The sequence below is a fragment of the Brachyistius frenatus genome, unplaced genomic scaffold (genome assembly GCF_029030835.1).
Source record: "Brachyistius frenatus isolate BFR_SWC_R1_liver_20210118 unplaced genomic scaffold, ASM2903083v1 Contig_94, whole genome shotgun sequence".
NCBI lineage: Eukaryota > Metazoa > Chordata > Actinopteri > Embiotocidae > Brachyistius > Brachyistius frenatus.
Genome location: NW_027210693.1, coordinates 69,359 through 89,254, shown reverse-complemented (window position 1 = coordinate 89,254; position 19,896 = coordinate 69,359). Strand labels below are relative to the sequence as shown.

The 19,896-nt window shown below is 39.8% G+C and overlaps 2 protein-coding genes across 7 annotated transcripts in view; one reads left to right on the top strand and one right to left on the bottom strand.

The window, feature by feature from the left end:
- The window catches only part of mapk10 (mitogen-activated protein kinase 10), a 36,594-nt gene extending 22,961 nt beyond the window's left edge, over window positions 1-13,633 (bottom strand). For 4 of the 6 annotated variants that reach the window (XM_069710798.1, XM_069710804.1, XM_069710801.1 and 1 more), the window contains exons 1-3: window positions 13,293-13,629; window positions 2,069-2,140; window positions 711-880 (exon numbers count right to left, since the gene is read on the bottom strand). In XM_069710798.1, coding sequence (XP_069566899.1) covers window positions 711-880; window positions 2,069-2,140; window positions 13,293-13,295 — 245 coding nt within the window. In that variant the 5' untranslated portion in view covers window positions 13,296-13,629. Of the gene's footprint in view, window positions 1-710; window positions 881-2,042; window positions 2,141-13,292 lie in introns of all 6 variants that reach the window. The other 2 variants (XM_069710799.1, XM_069710800.1) reach the window with 2 other exon arrangements.
- Window positions 13,634-16,066: 2,433 nt separating this feature from the next.
- Window positions 16,067-19,896, top strand: part of ptpn13 (protein tyrosine phosphatase non-receptor type 13) — a 41,479-nt gene continuing 37,649 nt past the window's right edge. Inside the window, exon 1 of the mRNA XM_069710730.1 lies at window positions 16,067-16,089. The gene's annotated coding sequence lies outside the window, so the exon portion shown is untranslated. The remainder of the gene's footprint in view (window positions 16,090-19,896) is intronic.

The following is a 19,896-nucleotide window of genomic DNA, read 5'->3' as shown; positions in this document are numbered from 1 at the left end:
AAATTCACCAGTGATCAAGACAGTTATATATATTTTTTTTTACTTTTTACCCTTGTTTTTTTTATACAGTTCCACCATGTTGTATAAGAAATTAACCTGTGACAAAATAATATTTTTTGTCCTTCTTAACTGATCACAATATAAAACAAAGGTCTATTCTTGTATTTATAAGTATTACTGACATAAATAAAAATGTATCTGTGCAGAAGACATTACTGATTCTCATTTATTATCTGTTTTTTAAATATGTCTTGAATAACTGACAGAAATATGTTGAGGAAATGAGGAAAATCTACATTGACAAGTTCTTCCTTCTTTACTGTTACGCTCATCTATTTCTTTTCATTTTGCTTTTTTAACATTTCATCACTACATTCATGAGTCACATGGCTACAAGCTGTGTTTTCAGATGTTTCAATTGGGTTTTTGAGAGCTGAAAATATGACTTCCCCTTTTGCCAAATTACCAGAATTAATCATGGAAACGTCATAAAACCTTCTGTTGTATTCACTACACCAGTAAAATGAAGAAGCGGGGATTCTCCCTTCTTAATTATTCTCCTGCAGCACAGTAATAAACTATAGTACAACCAGGAGAACAACGAACGGCTAAAAAAAGATTGTCACACAGTAAATATGACATAAAAGCACATCAAACTGCACGATGTTACAAAATAGGACATAAAAAGACAAACACCGCTGAGTACTCACCAGACAATTCCCTGAGCTCCAGAGCCAATGGGCTTTAAATTTTGGTAACGTTTTAATACTGTGAAGGTAGAGTCTCCCACTTCCACACTGTAGAACTGGTTGTCCACTTTGCTTTTGCTCATGTTGTAATGCTTGGGAATATATGACACATCCACTTGTTTTCCAAAACCCTGCATGAGACAAAACACAGTAAAGTTAGTGATGCTAAAGATAATTTGTGTTTACTTACCTGCCAAGTCATAAAACATCTGGAAGAGAAACATCAGTTATAACAATGACCATAAAAGGTACAATTAGCACATTAATATTGTATATTTTACTTTACATTATTTACCATAATTAAAAACAATTAACCAATCCACAGTCGATTTGTATTTAGCAACTGCTGTATAAGTCAACAGGACATTGTTACTTTTTCAAACAACAACTTAGTGTGTGTTCAAGTCTAACTGGTAAAAACAGCATACACATGGCAGGACATACAGTAGAGCTGAGTTTACACTCTCACTGCTTCCATGCAGACATGTAACCTCTGTAATAGCCATGTAATGACATTAGGGACACTAACGTCTTTACTCGACAGAAGACATTATTCTGTTACTAATGTGCACACGATAATCAGGCTATAATTACTTGGGCAGAGCAGTCATGCAACAGAAATACCAGATAAATACAGACTCTGTAATTACAACAGTTCACAAACTACAAAAAGCAGTACTACTAGTTTGAAAGACCTCCCTTAATCGCCATGAAAAATCAAAGTACGTGACGTATTTAAGGTTTACATGGTCATCCAAACCTACAGTACAATTGAATTATTTTGATAAATTACACTGCAGCGTGTAATGCAAACATCCCATGCAAAGAGCTCCAGTGGAATAGCCTGTAGCTTTCGCCTGCAGCGCCACATGGACAGGAGATAATACAGTTTATGTCATTACACCCCCAAATGAGTTTTGTATTCGCACTGTCGGAAGTTAAAGGGGAGACGTTTGAATAAGCTTCAGTTAGGAAGACGCCTTGCTACTTTTTAGTAAGCAGAGATCTCGGTTACAGACAAATTGTAGAAAATTGGGTCTATCTAAATTATTTTGAGCTTTGCATAGTGAATTATTAACACAAGGCTGAAAGCTTTTCACCTTAAAAAAAACCAAATCCCAAAGAGTATTTCACTAGTGCTCCCAATCAAACCATTTTGCAGGATTTTGTCTTTATCCTCAATTAAATGTTATTTTTTGCTCTAGTGCGATCTCATTTAGTACACACAGAAACACAACAATAGCAAAACATACAGAACAATGAAGGGGAAATGGAAGGGAATGAGTACTGTACCTTTTTTACCCGTAAGGAACACACACCTGACAAAAGGCAATCTTTACATCCAGGACCGGTTGGCTGCAGTTATATAAGAAATGTCTGCTCATAAATACCTGGAAGACACAAACAGAGGAGAGGTAGTGTTAGAGAACGAGCAGGACGTCTGTGGTCTGCACATGACGAGCAGGAATTTACAATAATGTGAGCTGCAATTTCTCCCATTATGACAAATGAACTGGCTCCAAACAGGAGCTGCTGCTAGACGAGCAAAGACACACAAAAATAGAGTCGTGGTACATTTGTTCATCTTTATCTGGATTATCTAGAGTCACTTGCAGCGCCCGACATATAGAATAATACACAACAATATTTATTTATCATATCTTTCTGATAAATGAATTGTTGGAGCCTTTGCACTCACTTACACTTCTGAATCCTCCCAGAAAATGCACTGCTGTGTTCCCTGGACTCTATCCTCATCATTCTCAATGAAAGTGAGAAAAACAATAAGTCATCACAACCAACTCTTCCATAAATATGAACTGACCGATATATTGATTTCTCATCAGGATACAATGCAGCGTGGCTACGATGATCAACGGCTTTTAGTTCTAGGTTGCCGGTGTGGCTCGTGTTGAAAATAAGACGGTGTGAAAGACAATATGATCGTATTTGTTGATGACTTCCGGGCAGGCTGAGGCCAACGTTTATTTTCTAACTGTGATGGCGATTTTATTTAGAAGAAACTGGTGTTTATTTTGTGAAAGCTTATAGTTAATAATTCATGTAAACAGTTAATGTGGGAAATTTTGATTTCATTTTAATATTTTATTTGTAAGGTAATAAGTACAGAAGATGATTTAAAGGGTCAACAAAGAACAGCTAGCCAGACTTTGTACCAAGATAACAACATCCGCCTACCAGCACCTGTGACGCTCACAAGTTGACACTTGCATATGTATAGAGATCATTTTAGTTGTCAAAGATAAACAGTTGCTAGTTGTTTCTTCGTATTTAGCATACAAACATTGTAGAGCTAATCTTGCGTTATCTAATGCTAAGCACGAAAAAAATTGACTTTTTAAAACATCCCTTTTAAAGTGTAAATTTTTTTTTTCAATACATGAATTATTCATAATCATCAAATCTGACATTTGAGTTGTACAACGACATAAGAATTTTTTTCAGTCGTTTTTTTAGCGCCACAAATACGTCAACTTGTACAGTCGCCATCAACGACCAAAATAATTTACATTTCTCCTGTTATCTCGTGCTCTCATCCAAACTCATTTTAACACTTTGACACTGAACTCATTAACCTTCTCAACCTTGAGGGGACGTATGAGTTTAGACACATAGGAGATAACGGTGCACCGCATGCTGTGTCACAGGGATGGATTTAATGCTGCTATCACAGATGAAATAAGCTTTCGAAGAGCCATTGCCATCAGAGATTGCATTTGCGTAAAAAGCTGTGTAGTGATTTTTGGCTAAGCTGCGAGGCTGAAAGAACAACTAATGGGTCAATTTGGTTGAAATGTAGATTTGCCAATTTTTTGGGACAGATAATATGTTGGCAGATAAGTTCAAAACATTGCAAGGGCGTAAAAAAGTGGAACGAAAGCTCCTACATTTAAGCAGGAGCGAGATCAGCGGAAGCTCTCGCCCACAATGACTTCAAGAGTTTTCCAGGTAATGAAGCTCCCAATGTGCTAATGATAATGGCTTCTGCTTAAATTGATACATAGTGCTAATGATAGCATTATAAAATAATAGAAAAAAGACTTATGTCAGCCCATCAAGAGTAGGTGTGCAATTATAAAACCCACACCAATGTCCCTAAACAGTTTGGAGGAGGTCCTCATTTTTCACAAAATCTAAAATAGCAGATAAAAGGATGTGGCTTTGAAATTTTCCCCCGCTGGAGGAACTTTCTGGACATAAGTGTAGGCTATCTTTCAGCTCCACCGGTCCTCTAATACCATCACGGCTAAAGATTTAATGTCTGTGCCCAAATCCAAAGGGAACGGGGCAGAAAAGAGATGTGGGACACGAAGATGGGACATTTCTGGCCTTTTACAGTGTTACAGTACAAAGTGACAGCGTATGCCGTGTCTGCATTTCACCGCAGGGTGTGGAGCATTCAAATGAACCGTGGCAATGTGTGAAGGAGCAATTAAGTAATAACCATTCACTTTCTGAATTTTAATCAATTAAAGCGAGGAAAGAAGAGAAAAAAATAAAGACGAGAAAGAAACCGTATATTGAGAACTAATGCACTGGGAAGGGTGGTTACGGGAGACAGATGTGATTTGATTTATTTATTTATTTATTTATTTTTTGTCTAATCCGTAGATCATTTACAATCTCTCAAACCACTATAGTAATGTCACACCACAACTGTATGTTTGACTTGACAAACATCACGACCACCGCATCAACCAGCACAATATTTGCAATTAATCTAACGGGTTAGCAGTGAATCGGCCCTGGCACCGAGCTGGCCATGTCTGTGCCGCTCTAATCTTTAGCCATCTGTGTACATAAGATATTAAACCCCCTCACAGGCCAAAATGTTTGTCTTCCAGCAGTATACGCTATAATAATTCCAACACCACCTGGATCATCTCTGAATGAGATTTTGTGCGGGGGATACAGTAGTTTGCTAGATAGCACATTTTGCAAACCTTGAAAGACATGCGAAGCGTGGATTATGTTTTTTTTCTTTATTACTTCAACATAATTTAATGTAAACAATTAAATAAAAGTGGGAACATATTGCTATTGAGAATATAGAGATTCACCAGAATAAATGAAAAATGGGGCGTAACCATAAATAAGGACTGAACAAAAAACAAAAACAAAATGTACCTTGAAAATTTGATAGTTTAAAATGAGTCAGAAAGTAGCCGACTGCCATGTCAATAACAAAATATGTTAGATTGATTTGTGCACTTAACAGGAAGAGTTAATAATAGAGAAGCAATGAAAATGACAAACCAAATCAAATCACACTGCGGTTCCTCCCTTCAGCGGGTGAAACGCAGCAGATTCTGGTCTTGTTTGTTCAACCCTCCGACCACATTCTGCTGATAGTGGTCACGGGTGAAATGCCGCTCCGCTGGTAGCTAACACTACACTCAGCACCAGTCCTTAAAATGCCCATATATCATTCTGACTGCAATATGTCTCATCAGTGCAGGTCAACTGCAGCTGTTTGAGAGGTTGAACAAGCAACAAAAAAAAATATGTAAGGTTGGCATTTCAACTCTGGCTTACTCCAAGACAGTGTGAGACAGTCGGGAGTCTCGCACATACATTGCAATTAATTCACCTTACTTCCCAGTAAGGATAAAATAAACTGTTCCTGACAACTCCATTTCAGCTGCAACATCGCTCTGTAATACAGACTGTAGACTGTCAGACTGAGTTACCGGGATTGTTGCGTGTTGGGGGTCAGTTCGTTGTTAAGAGGAGGCAAAGGCTCCAAATACAGCTTCGAACAAAAACATTTAAAGTTAATGGGACAGTTTCATTTAATAAGAACTGTGACAAAACTATAGTGCAGTCACTCTCCATGTGGGATCCATAGTCCTTGAAAAGTGGCACTTTTTTTTTTTTTAATACCAATACAAGTGCGAATACAGTGCTTTAGCTGGTACAAATACAAAAGAAATACTTTTTTCTTTTTTTAAAGATTATTTATTGAGCTTTTTCCTTTATTAGATGGTGCCAGTAGCGATAGACGGTGTATGTGGAGAAATGGAGCAGGGGATGACATGCTGTAAAGGTCAGGCCAGCCAGGAAGCGAACTGGTGATTCATTTCTGATGACATTTGCACCCAGGTGGTACTGTGTTTGTCCAAACCATTTAATACTAACAATACTTTTTCTGATACCTTACTTCATGACCGTGCAGCTCAAAGGGCTCAAAAAGATTTCATTTTATAGTAGCTTAATCTTCAGTTCTGTACTTTCTTGACATTTGGTTTCCCTTCATAACAAGCTGGGTGAATGTTCACTGGAAAAACAGAAGAAAATCAGGGGTAGACACTGGTGTTAAAGAACTTTTGCATGTTATGAGCATTTAAAAAGTTCTCCGTCCTCTGAAATGCTCTTTAAGGTTTGTTTCAGAGTGTTGCATCAGTGTTTAGAAAGCAACAACGCTGTCAGATGCAGAGAATTCTTTGCAGTACAGATTGTATAAAATTGCCAAGTTGTAGCACGTTAGTGGTGCTACCACGTCGGCCTTCTGGAATTGACTGTTGATGTCTGACGCTGCATTTTCAATTTCTCTGTGGGAACACGACCACTCAGAGCCTGTGTCAAAGCAATTTCATGAAGCAGCAGTGGAGCCAAAGTGAGCCAGCGGCCATTACGTCCAGACAGAGACCATGCAAGTGCTGAGCCGTGTTCGGGTAAGAATTATGAACATCTGGGTGGCATGTAAGATCAGACCGATGATGGCATGCAAAAAAAAAAAATCAAGGGATGATTCTAAAAAGGACATTACTGCTGAATTAGGACAGCAGGATTAAAAAAAAAAATGACATAATGATTTGGTTTCAATCCATATTTAAGGTGGCATCGGAGTACACTGTGCTGTGTTAGTCATGTTTGTTTTTCTGATTGGCCTCAACAAAGAATAAGAGACACATGAAAAGATGTGAAATATCAAGTCCTCCACACAAGTACAGCCCAAATCAGCTACTCTGCTACACATAAACCGAAACACACTCACAAACACACACAAAAGACAATCTATTATACAGTCACAAAAGATACAGTTGAGAGCACTGATTTAACAACTGTTACTAAAAGAAATCTAAAGAATGTTTAAGAATGAAACAAAGACAAAAGCAGTATGACAGAACAGAACGTTTTTCTTGAATGAGATGATGCATATTATACATACAGCGGACCATTAATCTCCACTGCTGGCACGTCGGTGTGCATTGCAGTTGTAGCTGTTATTTAGATCCTGGTTGCATCAGCCCCCCCACAGGCACAACAGCGCCTCAAGCTAAGCATTGATCACTCTGCATAGATGGGAGGCGAGGCAGGGTCTCTGTGCGGCAGTACTTCTTAATCCTGCTGCAATCCACAGCAGGATACTTTTCTGTTTTAGTTTATTGCACAGACCTGGCAAAAAGGTGCATATTTGACTCGTATATGATAACTGGAAGACTCCGGTTAAGACTATTAAACTGGCCTACGAGTTTCTCAAGTATCTTGTACCTTCACGCAGCACTTCAAAACTCCTGTTATTCCAAATATGATTTTCTCATGCATTATTCCAAGATGGTGACTCCCGCTCCAACCAGCCTTGTAGTCCTACAAGATAAGTAGCCAAAATTGTATTATTTCATTGTGTTATGTATTTGTTGGTGTTCAGTCATGACTGAAACCTGAAAAAAGTTTATTTTTAGTAAGTCAGAAATCAGAAAAACAAAAGTGAATTGGAATAGACCTTTTTAACAGCAGGCATTTTGGCTTGTCATAGCAAGAAAAGCACAAGTACGTATTAGTGCAATTGATTATGTTAAAAAAAAAAACTGCTTTCGGTTTAGTTGAGCCAGTTACATGGTCCAGATGTTGTAGGCTGGTTCGTGGTCATGGCTCACTGAGATGTTTGATGGAACTGAACTGCAGTTAATTAAATTTATTTAAACATTTACTTCATGTGAAAAAATAATTCTGCTGTAAAAACAAAAGGGTCTGTTGTAGCTCAGAGGTCACGGTTGCTTGTAATTTCTATCTGAACAATATCACGTGAATGAAGCATTAGCAAAAAGGTAAAGAAAATCATGAGAAAAAATACAACTTTATTTTCACCTTTTCGACTTGTTAAGCTCATTTGTAACTAATAATATAAACAATGGCTGGCTTCATGTGCCAGAAACTGGTCTGCTTCTTCACAGTACACATTCAGATGTTCAAAGCAGGTAAAGCACAGGTGTAATTAATGTCAAGAATTACTTCTCTCCATTGAAGTGATCAGAGTAAGACCGACCACTGAGTCAGAAAACAACTGGTAAACAAAATGAAGTGTGTTCATGTTATTGGTCACGCTTGTGGTTTTCCTGCTACCACATGTCTAAGTGGCAGCTGTGGTCAAATGAAGCTAAACGTTATTAGTTACACCTGAGATCTTTACATTTCTGACGTAAAATGGTTTGTTGGTGGTGAAATAGAGCACATCATTGTCTAAGGACGAATTACCTCTCGCATATTATGGACTTGCATAAAAAAACAGAGATAAAATCCTAAATGTGATAGTGGTTTCAACCGTCTCTGTATGCTAAAAGGTTTCTGGCATATTTTTCACATTATGAACTCCCTTACCATATAAACACACTTATATGAAACACAGATTGACCATAATGGAAGCAACAGTAAAACGCAAACCACTCATAAATAATTTACTATACCATATCAAAGTCATGGTTCTGTGACGATGCTCAGCAGAAACACTATGACAGCGGGTAAGAAATATTACCATGTATTAGTAATGTAGCAAACAACAGTACTAGTGTTTTTTTTATCCAAACTATTTAAAATATCTGACACAGGCAGCTTTGCAGCAGGTGTATGGGCACTTTCATGTGACAGAGCTTTTTGTAAGTTTCTAAAAGCCCACAGACTATTATTAAAAGAAGTGCTATGAGATATTTCCTGTGTGTCGTCCATTTCATTATTAGCTGGAGAAGTGCAGCCAAGGGACGTCGTCCCAATATCTGGTGAGAGTCCCTCTTGACTGAAAGGTGTGTTTGGTTAGGAAATTATTTCATACAAAAGTTAGTTTTACATGAAAATATATTTTTTTGTAAAAATTTTTCTCATTCTAAATAAAAAGCACATGGACAGCAATAGTGTGACAACAGAAGGTGTTTGAAAGAATAATGATGTTCATCTATATGTAAAAGTTAAGTGTGACCATCCACTTGGCTGTTAGTGAGCATTTTACAGGCTGTTTCTGCTCCAGCCTCAGAAAACATTAGTGTATATACACGGTAATTCTCACTGTAATCCTTGTTCAGTATAGAAATATAGGATTTCCTCTGAGTTGTATATAATGCTTGTGTGTGCTCTGAGCTGTAGATTGACGACTAAAGCGGTAATGATGAAGCACAATGTGCCCGTCCAAATGTCCACAGACACACAGTGTTATTGTTTGCTCTCATATCCATCTTTGCTTCCCCTCCTCTCACCTCTCACCATACTATCTCCCTCTGTCATAAGACTGAAAGCTTCACTCTCTGTGAATGTCACACAATGCACACCACGACATTGTCCATATCCATCTATGTCTTCATTCTCCCCTCCATCCTCAACACTGACGAGAGCCTGCGCTTTCCCTTTCCTGCCTCTCTTTTGTCCCTCCCTCGCTCCCACCATTCCTGCCGTCAGGCTCCCAGCCTCGCTGCAACCGTCTCCCCTCCCCCTCCCTCCGAGCTCCATTGTGAGTGCTTGGTTCAGCAGCCTCAGCCTCTCCTGCAGTATGCAGCTTTGCCTTGCCTTTACTGTGCAGCCTGAGCCAAACGCAGCACAGCCTCCCATTTGGGCTCAGGGGAGGGGAAGGGAAGCACAGCACTTCAAACTGCAGGCCCAGCCAGGAAAACAAGACGGCACTGACTCCCGAGCTCATCCACAGGCTGTGAGAATGTGAATGTTCACTGACATCTATTGATTTGTTTCTTTAGAACCGAAATACGCTCCTCTCCTCTGTCTCTGCTCTCGTCTTCTCTCGCTAACATCGCTTCATTCACTTTGTGAATACAACGGACATGTTAGCTGAAAACCTGCTTACGCAGCAGTTTTCTGATACGCTGCATGGTAACAACATGTACAGCTTTGGCAGGTGCTGAGCACATTCCTCTGATTTACAGCTTCTCAGAAAGCCTGATTCAAATTGAGGAGAAGAAGAGGGCAAGACTGGAGCACATTATTGAACTGACTGTAAAACAACCTCCTGAATATTCCTAACACATAAGATCTAAAAAATATTACATCTGACATTGTCATAGAGATATTCTGATGCCATGGTTACAGACGATGGTTTCTAAAAATGAACACTGCTCTAAAACTATGGCTATTTTACATTTTTTGTTTTCGTACACCAAAATCACAAATGTGCATCCTAATAACAACTTGGGGTGTGGATCACCTGCCCACGTGGTATTCACTTAGTAATACCACTCTTCAATGAATACTTTGAGAAAATGTGGTGAAACCAGACAGTTTTTTTTAGCATAGTCATTTGTCTGGATTTAATACCCCCTTTAAAATCCTTTGATGGCCCGAGTTGCTACAACATCTGACCTTTACTGACTCTTAATTTTCTTTCCAGATGTGCTGCAAGGAGATTGGGACCAAATCTAACATGGCTTAAAGAGTTGTACTCAGCTGTCTGTAAAAAGCAAATAAAAGCATGCATATTTGTCAGATCAAATCCAATTGTGTAACTGTGCATGTCAATCTGCAGGGTTTGTTTTTTTTAACCTTCATTTTGCAGCATTGCTCTCAATAAACTCTCAGGCAACAAGAATTTAATTTTACAAAATCGAACAAAATAAGAGCAGCACAATATGAAAGACATTCAAAGACCCAGCTTTCAGTTTTTTAAATAGCTCAGCAATTTCCAGTATCTATCAATACTAATAGTTATGTGCATTTTAATGTCAGCACTTATTAATTTACCAGCACATTGATTGACTTCAGGTGGGTAAATTAACCTTCATCTCTAACATACTGTACATTTATTTCTCATTGAACCTTTTACTTAACTAGGTTATTTCTCTTATCTTGTTTTTTTCCTCCTTGTTTAATTATCTACCACAAAACAACTGCTGAAGATATTTTATGGAAGTTAATATTTGAGCTGCCTTTGCTACATGGAGGGATGGATGATCAAGACGACCACAGTAATCCAAAGCCAGGAACACCACTCAGCCAGGGTCATTGGGTGATGACAGACAATGCCAGTTTTCCTCAGTGATCCATCTTCTTCTAATGATGACTTTGACCTTCCAATATAATTAAAACTCGTGGCAGAATGGCCCTCAATTGACTGATGAGGATATTTAAATAAATGATGGTCAAGAATTGTTTTGGAAGTTTTTTCTTCAACTTCTTCTGTTCATTACTGCACACCGTTAACTATCCTGAACTCGACTAGTACCTCATCATTATTGGTTGGTCCTTTGGTTACGCTCTTCTCCTCCTCATTTTATTAATTGTCAGTAGTTCACTTTTTCACCACTGTAAGCTGAATACATTTGAGATTTTGGCTCTTGATTGTACAAAACTACATCTGAAGACGTCACCTTGGACTGTGAAAAACCTGGATGAGCCTTTTTGACTATTTTCTGACACCTGACAAAGAAAATAATCATCAGAAGATATTGTTGTTTACTTTGTTTATTAATCGAGCGTGCAATCCCACCAATGTCTCATCCTGATACATCGATTTACATTCTTGCGTAACAAAGGATTATTGTACTGATGCTCAAAAGTCTGCAAAGCAAAGTGGAATTAAAATACAAGCGCTACAGTGCAGCATAACATTCGTCTGCTGGTGGCTATTTCCATTGATGATCCTCCATTGGATAAACAAGCTACCTCCCCACAAATCAATGTCACTCATTATCACTTTATACTTGCAGTGGCTACTACCTCAAATGAAATTGTAAGACTGGAGCCACTTTTTTAATATTCACCAAAAATATCTAAATATTTGCACTGATTTGTTACAAGCTCATGATGATGAGGACAATGAGAAGGACGGTGAAGCGATTTATCTATCAAAAGAGAGATGTCACCGTCTTCTGCAGCTGCAGAAACACCCATAAAAAGCTTTGTTTAATTGTTAAGCCTGTTCCCTGCAGCACTTTCACAAGCATGGAAGCCTGCTCCTGAATAATTCAGCACCCAAGGTCACAGTGCTAAAACCTCTTTCTTTTCCGTCTAGTTTGTTGTGACACCTTTAAACCTTCACTGACTCCACGGCACAACACCAGTAATTAGTCCATGACTGTGGGCAAGCACCAAACAAAAACACATCTGAAATTTAAAAATATAAACATACCAAAAGAGAAATGGAGCAGAGAGCTCAACTTAAAGCATTCGTAACACTTCCTAAATATCTGTGCAATCAGTGTAATAGGTCTGGTGGGTTTACAATCGAATGAAATGTCTTTCCAGCGGTCTAGTCATGTGCAGGCGAATGCCCCCAAAACAAAGCTGATTTAGAGAAATTGCCTTCCTCTGTAGCTTCATCTCTTTTAATCCATAACACAGAATGTAGCCCCCATTCAGGCGAATAACATCCCATCCCCTCTGCATTATCTTTCAAGTTCAAGTTTTAATGACAAAGCCTGCAGAAAAAAAAAACTTAAACTTTCCCCTTAATATACACCACAAACATATAAAGCTCCGATATCCAAACCACGAACGAGAAAATCACCCTTATGAATCTATAAATCGCCGTTAATCCCGACTGTTTGCATGAGAACATCTAGTTTTCCGGCACTCATGACGGGATTTGAGGATGGTGCCATGTCCCTGGTGAAGTAGTGATGGTCTGCATAATGCACAAGGTGCGCAGCTGACTTATGAGGGGGAGGAGGGACAAACCCTGCATGTAGGCCTACAGTATGTAGCCTGTGAGAGGCTTGTGTTTTGAAGAGCATCATTCAACCAGCATCCATTTGCACCACTACTGCACTCCCAATTAAATATGCCTAACGGTGCTTCATGCAGTAAAGAGTGTTATTTTTCTCACCGAACACTCAGGTTATGTGGATATGGTTCACAGAAATGAATGCCTGATTATAATGCTAAACATTTTTAAGTCTAAATATTATTAACAAAGAGAAGTAGCCTGGCTATCAACTTATAAAGTGATTCACTGTGTGTGTTTAGGTACAAACTAATAATTAAGCTCTGGGATGCTTTAGGCATTTACAGGATGCCTGGATGTGAAGAGATGGAGAGCGGATGGACAACATTTTGTCAATTCTGGACTAACGCCATAATGAAATCCCGCACAGTGCTGCTACTTGTTATAAAACAACATCCCAGTGTATCAAGATGGGGACGATTTTATTTATTTATTTATTTTTAAATCGCTGTCCCTTTCCCCACCGAGGCATCACTAGTGGACTTCATTAACCTTCCCTTGCAATCAATATTCATCACTCCACCTTACCGGGCAGCTGAGGTCCAAGCATCACATCCACATTAATCAAACCCGTCCGGCCTTACCATTCCGTGCCAGCTGATGACGGTGCCAGTCCTTTTCAAAACATCCCGACGGGAAACATCGCGGTGACCATTGTTGTTGAAAGATTAATGAAAACGTTCATAAAGATAACGAAAGGAGGGAAAAATACTGTGTAAAAAAAAAAAAAAAAAAAAAAAAAAAAAAAAAAGCAATGACGAAAGAAAAAGGCAGAGGTGGACGAAACCGAGGTTTGCTGATGCTGAATCACTCTTCCCTCAGCTCACCACCTTACAACCATTGTGCGGCAAGATGCTGGCTGTACCATTGTGGACCTAACAGAGCAGAGAGAGAGGGAGGGAAGAGGACGGGGGTATAGGGGAATATGTTGCCACAGCAACCGAACAGGAGCACGTCTGACGTCAAAGCCCGAGCAGGGAGAAGAGGGAGAGAGAGGGAGAGATCACATGGAGGCAGTGTCTCCGGATGGGAGGGGCGTGTGGGGAGCATCTCTGTGATCCCGTCCTGTACCGTCCCGCCAGGGCGATCACGAGGCGGTGGAGTCCGGTGTTATTGGTTAGATTTGTCTCACAGTAACCTTCCCACATCTCTCATCGATCAACTCGTCTAGCCTATTGTCAGCACCTGATCCAGAAAATGTGTGTTTTTAAATAAAACAATATTATTATTATTATTATTTTTTGTATCATCTCTATCATCAATAATTCATGCGCACAAAACGTGCAACCTGACAGGGAGCCTCAGCGAAATAAACCACTTGAAAAACTGGTAAACAGGCTGCCCTGTGTAATCATCTGACTTAAGATGCCTTAAATTCAGAGTGTGAAAATTCATCATTCTCAATTTAAGAAGCGTGTTTAAACAAGACACTTTACATCAAAATTATATTCCAAGATTAGACTGATATGGAAATCCAAGGCATTAGCACAAACCTGAGAAAAATTGGGGGATTTACATGTATGACCATCAGATTAGCCCAGAGTTTATTCATTTCTAAAGACCCTGCAATGTATTATGGGAAGCTTTTATTATAACTAGACACAGACAGAGGGCCTATTTCAAAGAGAGTGCAAAAGAGATCCAGGGAAGTTTTTAATTCTCTCCAGCTGGACCCAAAGGCTAAATTTACCAGTCAAAAAAAACAACAACATATGCCTTCATCCATCAATCCCAGGTGCCCCACATATCCAGGATTGTCATGACAGGCATATCAACTCTTTCAAGGTTTTAGTGCAAATTGCCCTTGGGGTTCAGACCAGCAGTGATGAGGAGGTACTGAGGACAGTATACTGACAGAAATAGAAGGAAGAACACATCCAAACTCCAGAACCCTTTGGTTACGCTTTATGAGACATTGCTTATCCGGGCTCTGTCTCCTTGATGGGGCCCCTCCGCCTCAGGTAATGTACAGAGATTAAAGGCTCGTGAGTCAAAGGAGAGGCGGCACACAACGGATCACTCTGACAGCAGTTTATCAAATTAAAACCAACCAGAAGTGAAACAAAGAAAAACAGGAGCAAGTCCTTCAAACATTAGACACTTTTATAATTGTAATCCACTTTGCCCAAACATTCCCCGAGAAGGTCATAGGAAGGTTCACACGCAAACGGGAAGAACGACAACCACCAAATCACTCAAGTTGTTCTTCTCCTAATTTCTTCTGAAATGTCATAAACTGGAAATTAAGAGGCAGTTTTTTTTTAATTGTGTTCCAGTCTTTTTTTTTTACTGAGACAAGAGCCACTGTTTCTATCCATTGGACAGTCTCTAATAGGCCAGTCGATGGTGCTATTTGCCTCTACTAGGGATAATTATTCAACATTTTATCAGATACCTCAGTGTTTATTCAGAGTTTTAGGTGAGACAGTATGTGGACAAGGGTTTGTGGATAATATATACACAGATCCATGTTATTCTTAGTATCCTACTTCAGATTACAGCAAACTATACTTTAAATTATCTGTAGATAATTCTTATAAAGGCTCTGCTAAAATTTGTGTCTAAGTATAAGAGCATTTTTTTTTAATGCCTGTCAACAAGAAAATCTTTATGTTTGTGATTTGTTCAGTTGTATCATCTTAAGTTGATGCAATAAAAGTGAAGATGCCCTCAACAGACTCACGTGTCTGTGGACCAGCGTAGTGTATTTATTGCAAGACATATCTATTGCATTATAGGCTATAACCCAAAAAGGGTGATATTAAATCCTAAATACTGTATTTTTTTATGAATAAATTTGAACATACAGAGACATACAAGAACATGAGTCCTGAAAGAGTTCAGAGAAGATCATGTATAACAGTCTAATTTTACGTTGCAGCAGTTTCTGAAATGTTCAATAAAATAAAAAATAAAATATCACTTGTCTCAATCTAAAGAGAAATTCAGTGCAAGTTGAGTAACCAAGTCTTTTCATTCCAGCCCATGGCTGGTGATGATAATCAGGCCTTTTAGCACCGGCAGGCACAGGCAGGCAGTGATAGCCCTTCCACCACAGCCACCATTTATCCGAGGCGGTGTGTAATGATGACTGAAAGCCACTAGATGGCGCAAGGTCGATCATAAAAGTAACAGCTTTGAAGTGCTCCATGGGAAGGAAGTACTCAGCAGCGAATTGCTTCCTGGCTGCTTTAAATGACTCGGTTTGATGTTGTGGGAAATGCAGACATGTAGGCTTATCTAGATTTTTTTTTTGTTTGTTTTTGTTTGTATTGAGACTGAAAACATTACAGCTCCTTCACACGATCCCAGGGGGGAAAGGACAGCACGCCCTGCATGAATATGTGCTTAGAGGACATCCTGTCTCTGCTCTGATTAAAGGTATAGTGATCATCAGCTTTTGCATTATTCAATTATAAGTTTATTCACACACACACACACATGCATAATGCTGATGCACATCAAAACAGCTCATCTTTAAAATAACAGTCAAAGGGACCAAACCAGTACAAATATATATACATATATATTTTTAATGCAGTATTTTTTTTTCTTGCAATAAAGTATTTTTACACTTCTGTATTGGTATTTTACTTCAGGAAAAACACGACACAAACCACATCCAGGCTCGCTTGGACATTTTTTTTTTTACTCCCAGTTTGTGTGCGTTGCTGTAGAAACGGTTAAATGACAGTCCCCCTCTCGGAGAGCCAATGGACAGCCATAGTAAGGTGTCCGGTTACTCCCCGGTCAGTTGGGGGGGGGCAAAGGGAGGGGTTATTCCGCTGCTCCGCAGTTATGGTAACTCGGCTTCGCTTGGAAGAGGACTCGGTACCGCTCAGTGGCATCAAAACGCGACTTGTGGAGCAGTTTTCCGAAGAGATTTGTTTAGGTTTTTTTTTTTTTTTTTTTTTTTTTTTTTTTTTTAAACTATTATATTTTCAAACTGCAGCGAGTCAGAAAGCTCCACCTGCAACCCTGGAGGAGGATTTTCTTTTTTTTCTTTTTTTTTTCCTTCTTCTTAAATGTGAAGAAAGGTTCAAACCTGTTGAGTCAACTACTATCCAAGATGTTGCTTTGCGGATGGGATGGCGTCCGGTGCCGTCTGTGTGCGCACTCGTAGCCTCGTCGGAGCACCAACACATTTCCCCTCTCTAGTGATTTCGTAAGCTCTTCTTTGCCCGGTAAGTTCCTCTCAAACTACTCGGGAAAAAAAAAAAAAGAAGTGATTTATATGAACTTTATGGTTGTTGTAGCGAACTTACTAAAGCTAACTAGGATTGAGTCCGTTGTTAAATAAAAAAAAAATAAAAAAAGAGGCTCAAAACGCCGAAGCTGCTTTTTTTTTTTTTTTTTTTCCCCTAAAACCAAAACCAAAAAAAAACCGTTGACACTGCTGTTAGTTATCTACTTCATGTTGTTTTTGATGTTTAACTAACACGTTTCGATGTTAAACGCTTCATGTTTGTGGGACATCTTTGGTTTCCAGTAACTGTGTTTGAAGTTTGAGAGGGAGGAGACGCCTCTGTTAAAAAAAAAAAAAAACAACAAAAAAAACAATACATATCAACCTTGAGCTGATTTCAAGTTCATCCTCCCGCATTATTCGCATAAATCTGAGAGAATTATCCAACATGCACAATATTTTCGGAGGACATTTCCTCCGGTTTAACCCTAACAAAGCCCTTTAGAGGCAGAGTGTTGTCACTGCAGACCGAGAGGCTGCTGTGCACCCCCTCCCCCCCCCTTCATTACCATAGAAAAGCAGTAAAGTTAAGTCAGAGGTCAACATGTAGACTGACGAGGTCGGTGGTGAGGCTGTGTGACTGAACAAGAGGAGCATCCCCATCTAAAGGGGGCTGGGATGGAGGTGATGTTGGCATCCTCAGGGAAAAAAAAAATGGGGGGAAATAGTCAGTAGGTTGGTGTGTGTGTGTGTGTGTGTGTTGGGAAGGGGTGGGGGCTAGGGTGGTGGTGGTGGTGGTGGTGGAGGGGGTTGGAGTGAGGTTTTGCAAAACCATGCTCTGCATGTCACGGTACTCCATAGCAACCCTGTGATTAACAGAAATGGAGCGGATGAGGTCGGGACCAAAAAGGAGAAGTGAGGGCTGTTGGTCCAGAGCTGGGCTGATAATCAACGAAACAGTCGTGGCCCTCCTTCTGGCTGGTTCTGACCCTGGCTGTGTTAAACAACAAAACACCACCAACTGTTCAGAGTAGCTTATTGGTGAGTTAGTCAGACCAGTTCATGACTGGGAAGGTGCCAAGCTCGGTGCCGTCATGGCCAGCGGTCTCAGAAACCTGGTGTTTTGTCATTGGAGAGTAATCTGTCGAAGCATGTCAGCTAATTGCCTTAAATGTAAGTAGGTTACGAATAATGAAACCCAACCATTGGGTTTTCCCTTTTTATTTAGGTGAGTCACAGCTTCTGCTCCACTGTTTTCCTCACAATTTGAGTAAGGCACAGCTGTGTATACAACCACAATTCTGGTTTTGCTATATGGAAGAAGTAAAGGATGAGGTTTGAAACTATGAATCTTAAGTTTGTATTTTATCAGTTCAGTGGCATACAGTCTGGTTTTGGTTTACTGTACGCATTTTAAAACATCCTTCCTTACATCATGGGCACGTTGGCTCGCAAGATATCCTGATCAAGGCCTTCTTCAAATTCAAAACACACTGTCTGTTTTTGGATTTCAATCGTGTGCTAGCAGGCTGCATAACACAGTATGATTTGCGGAATAGAGGTTCACTCAGAGTTTGTTGTTGAATTTTCCTGGCATGAATAACTTCAGGAAGATTTTCACCTCAATGCTGGCGCAGAGTGTCCCTTCTCACCGGCTTCTGTTCCAGATGTGTTTGCCAGCTGAGACCGCAGTTCTGATGTTTGGAGGATATGAACAAATTCCTTCTCATATCTTATATTATGAGTTGTGCTTTTGGAAATAGAAGTGGAATCTGGCGTTTTTATGGACGGCTGCTTCAAAAGTGCAGCTCCTCTGGTTTTCAAAAGATTTAGGATGAAATAAATGTTTCAAGGAAACAGCTTTTTCTTCCTGGTAAACTTAAGAGGGGTGAGCTTTTAAAGACCGCAGCAGAAACTGAAATTATGTGTTACTTCATTGTTATTTAGCTGCAGTGCAAGTTTTCAGGGGATTGTTATTAAATCCATTTCATGGGTTGTAGCTGTGTCACAGACAGGAAGGTGGGAGGAAAGGGAAAAGCTTCATCTAAGTGCGGAGTAGAGAACGCTATCACGTTTCCAGGATTATTTTCTTTAAAATCCTTGTGACTGTGGCCAAGACTTTCAGACACTTAGCAACAGCAGCGGACTAATCCTTGTTTAGTTTTTTCTTTCAGGCTGTGGTGTGGTAATACATGGGAATATCTGGGAACAAACATCCACTGTTTGAAAAATAAAAATAAAATGAGGCGCTGAAGTGGCGAAGGCTGCCTTGCTCTCGCTGTTTTGGGCCGCTGCCTCCTAAGCACCCTCAATAATGAGCAGGACCGCAGTCCAATGAGAGAGGGGCTGGCCCGCACAGCAGCCTCAGTGCGGATAAAAAACATTCCACTGTAGGTCTCTGCTGAAATAACAAGGGCCACAAAACAATCAGTCTTCACAGCACCCGGTCTCCCCATTCTCATGGGTAATGAGCAAGATGGGCAGGATCCCACTTCGCCTCAAACTTCACGCCTCCCATTGACGAGAATGGTGAACCTGCATTCCTGCATAAACATTTAGGCCTGTGACATGCTTACTCATTAACTCTCCTCTCCAAACTTGGATTCATAGAAAGCACATTGTTTCGCATATTGCTTTCAGAAACACAACCCGTCACTAATGAGGCAGCTGACCCAGTTTATACCGAAAGGACCAGTCGGTTCATGGATACGTGATATGCACGAATTCACCTCATAATGCCGAGCACAACGTTGCTTCCTTTTGTAATATATTTTTAGGGGATAGCAATGATTGTTCTTCCATTTTGTCTAAGCTGATATATTTCTGCACCAACTGGCTGGTTTGCCAGGAAAATTGGAACTTTGGTGAATAAATGAAAATGTGTTCAACATACCAGAGGATGTCGAGGTGTGGTCCAAGACTCAAAACACACGAGCTGCTCGTAAAACCACAAATAGTATGTCATGTAACAGATTCAATTCTCAATGGACATATTTGGTTTG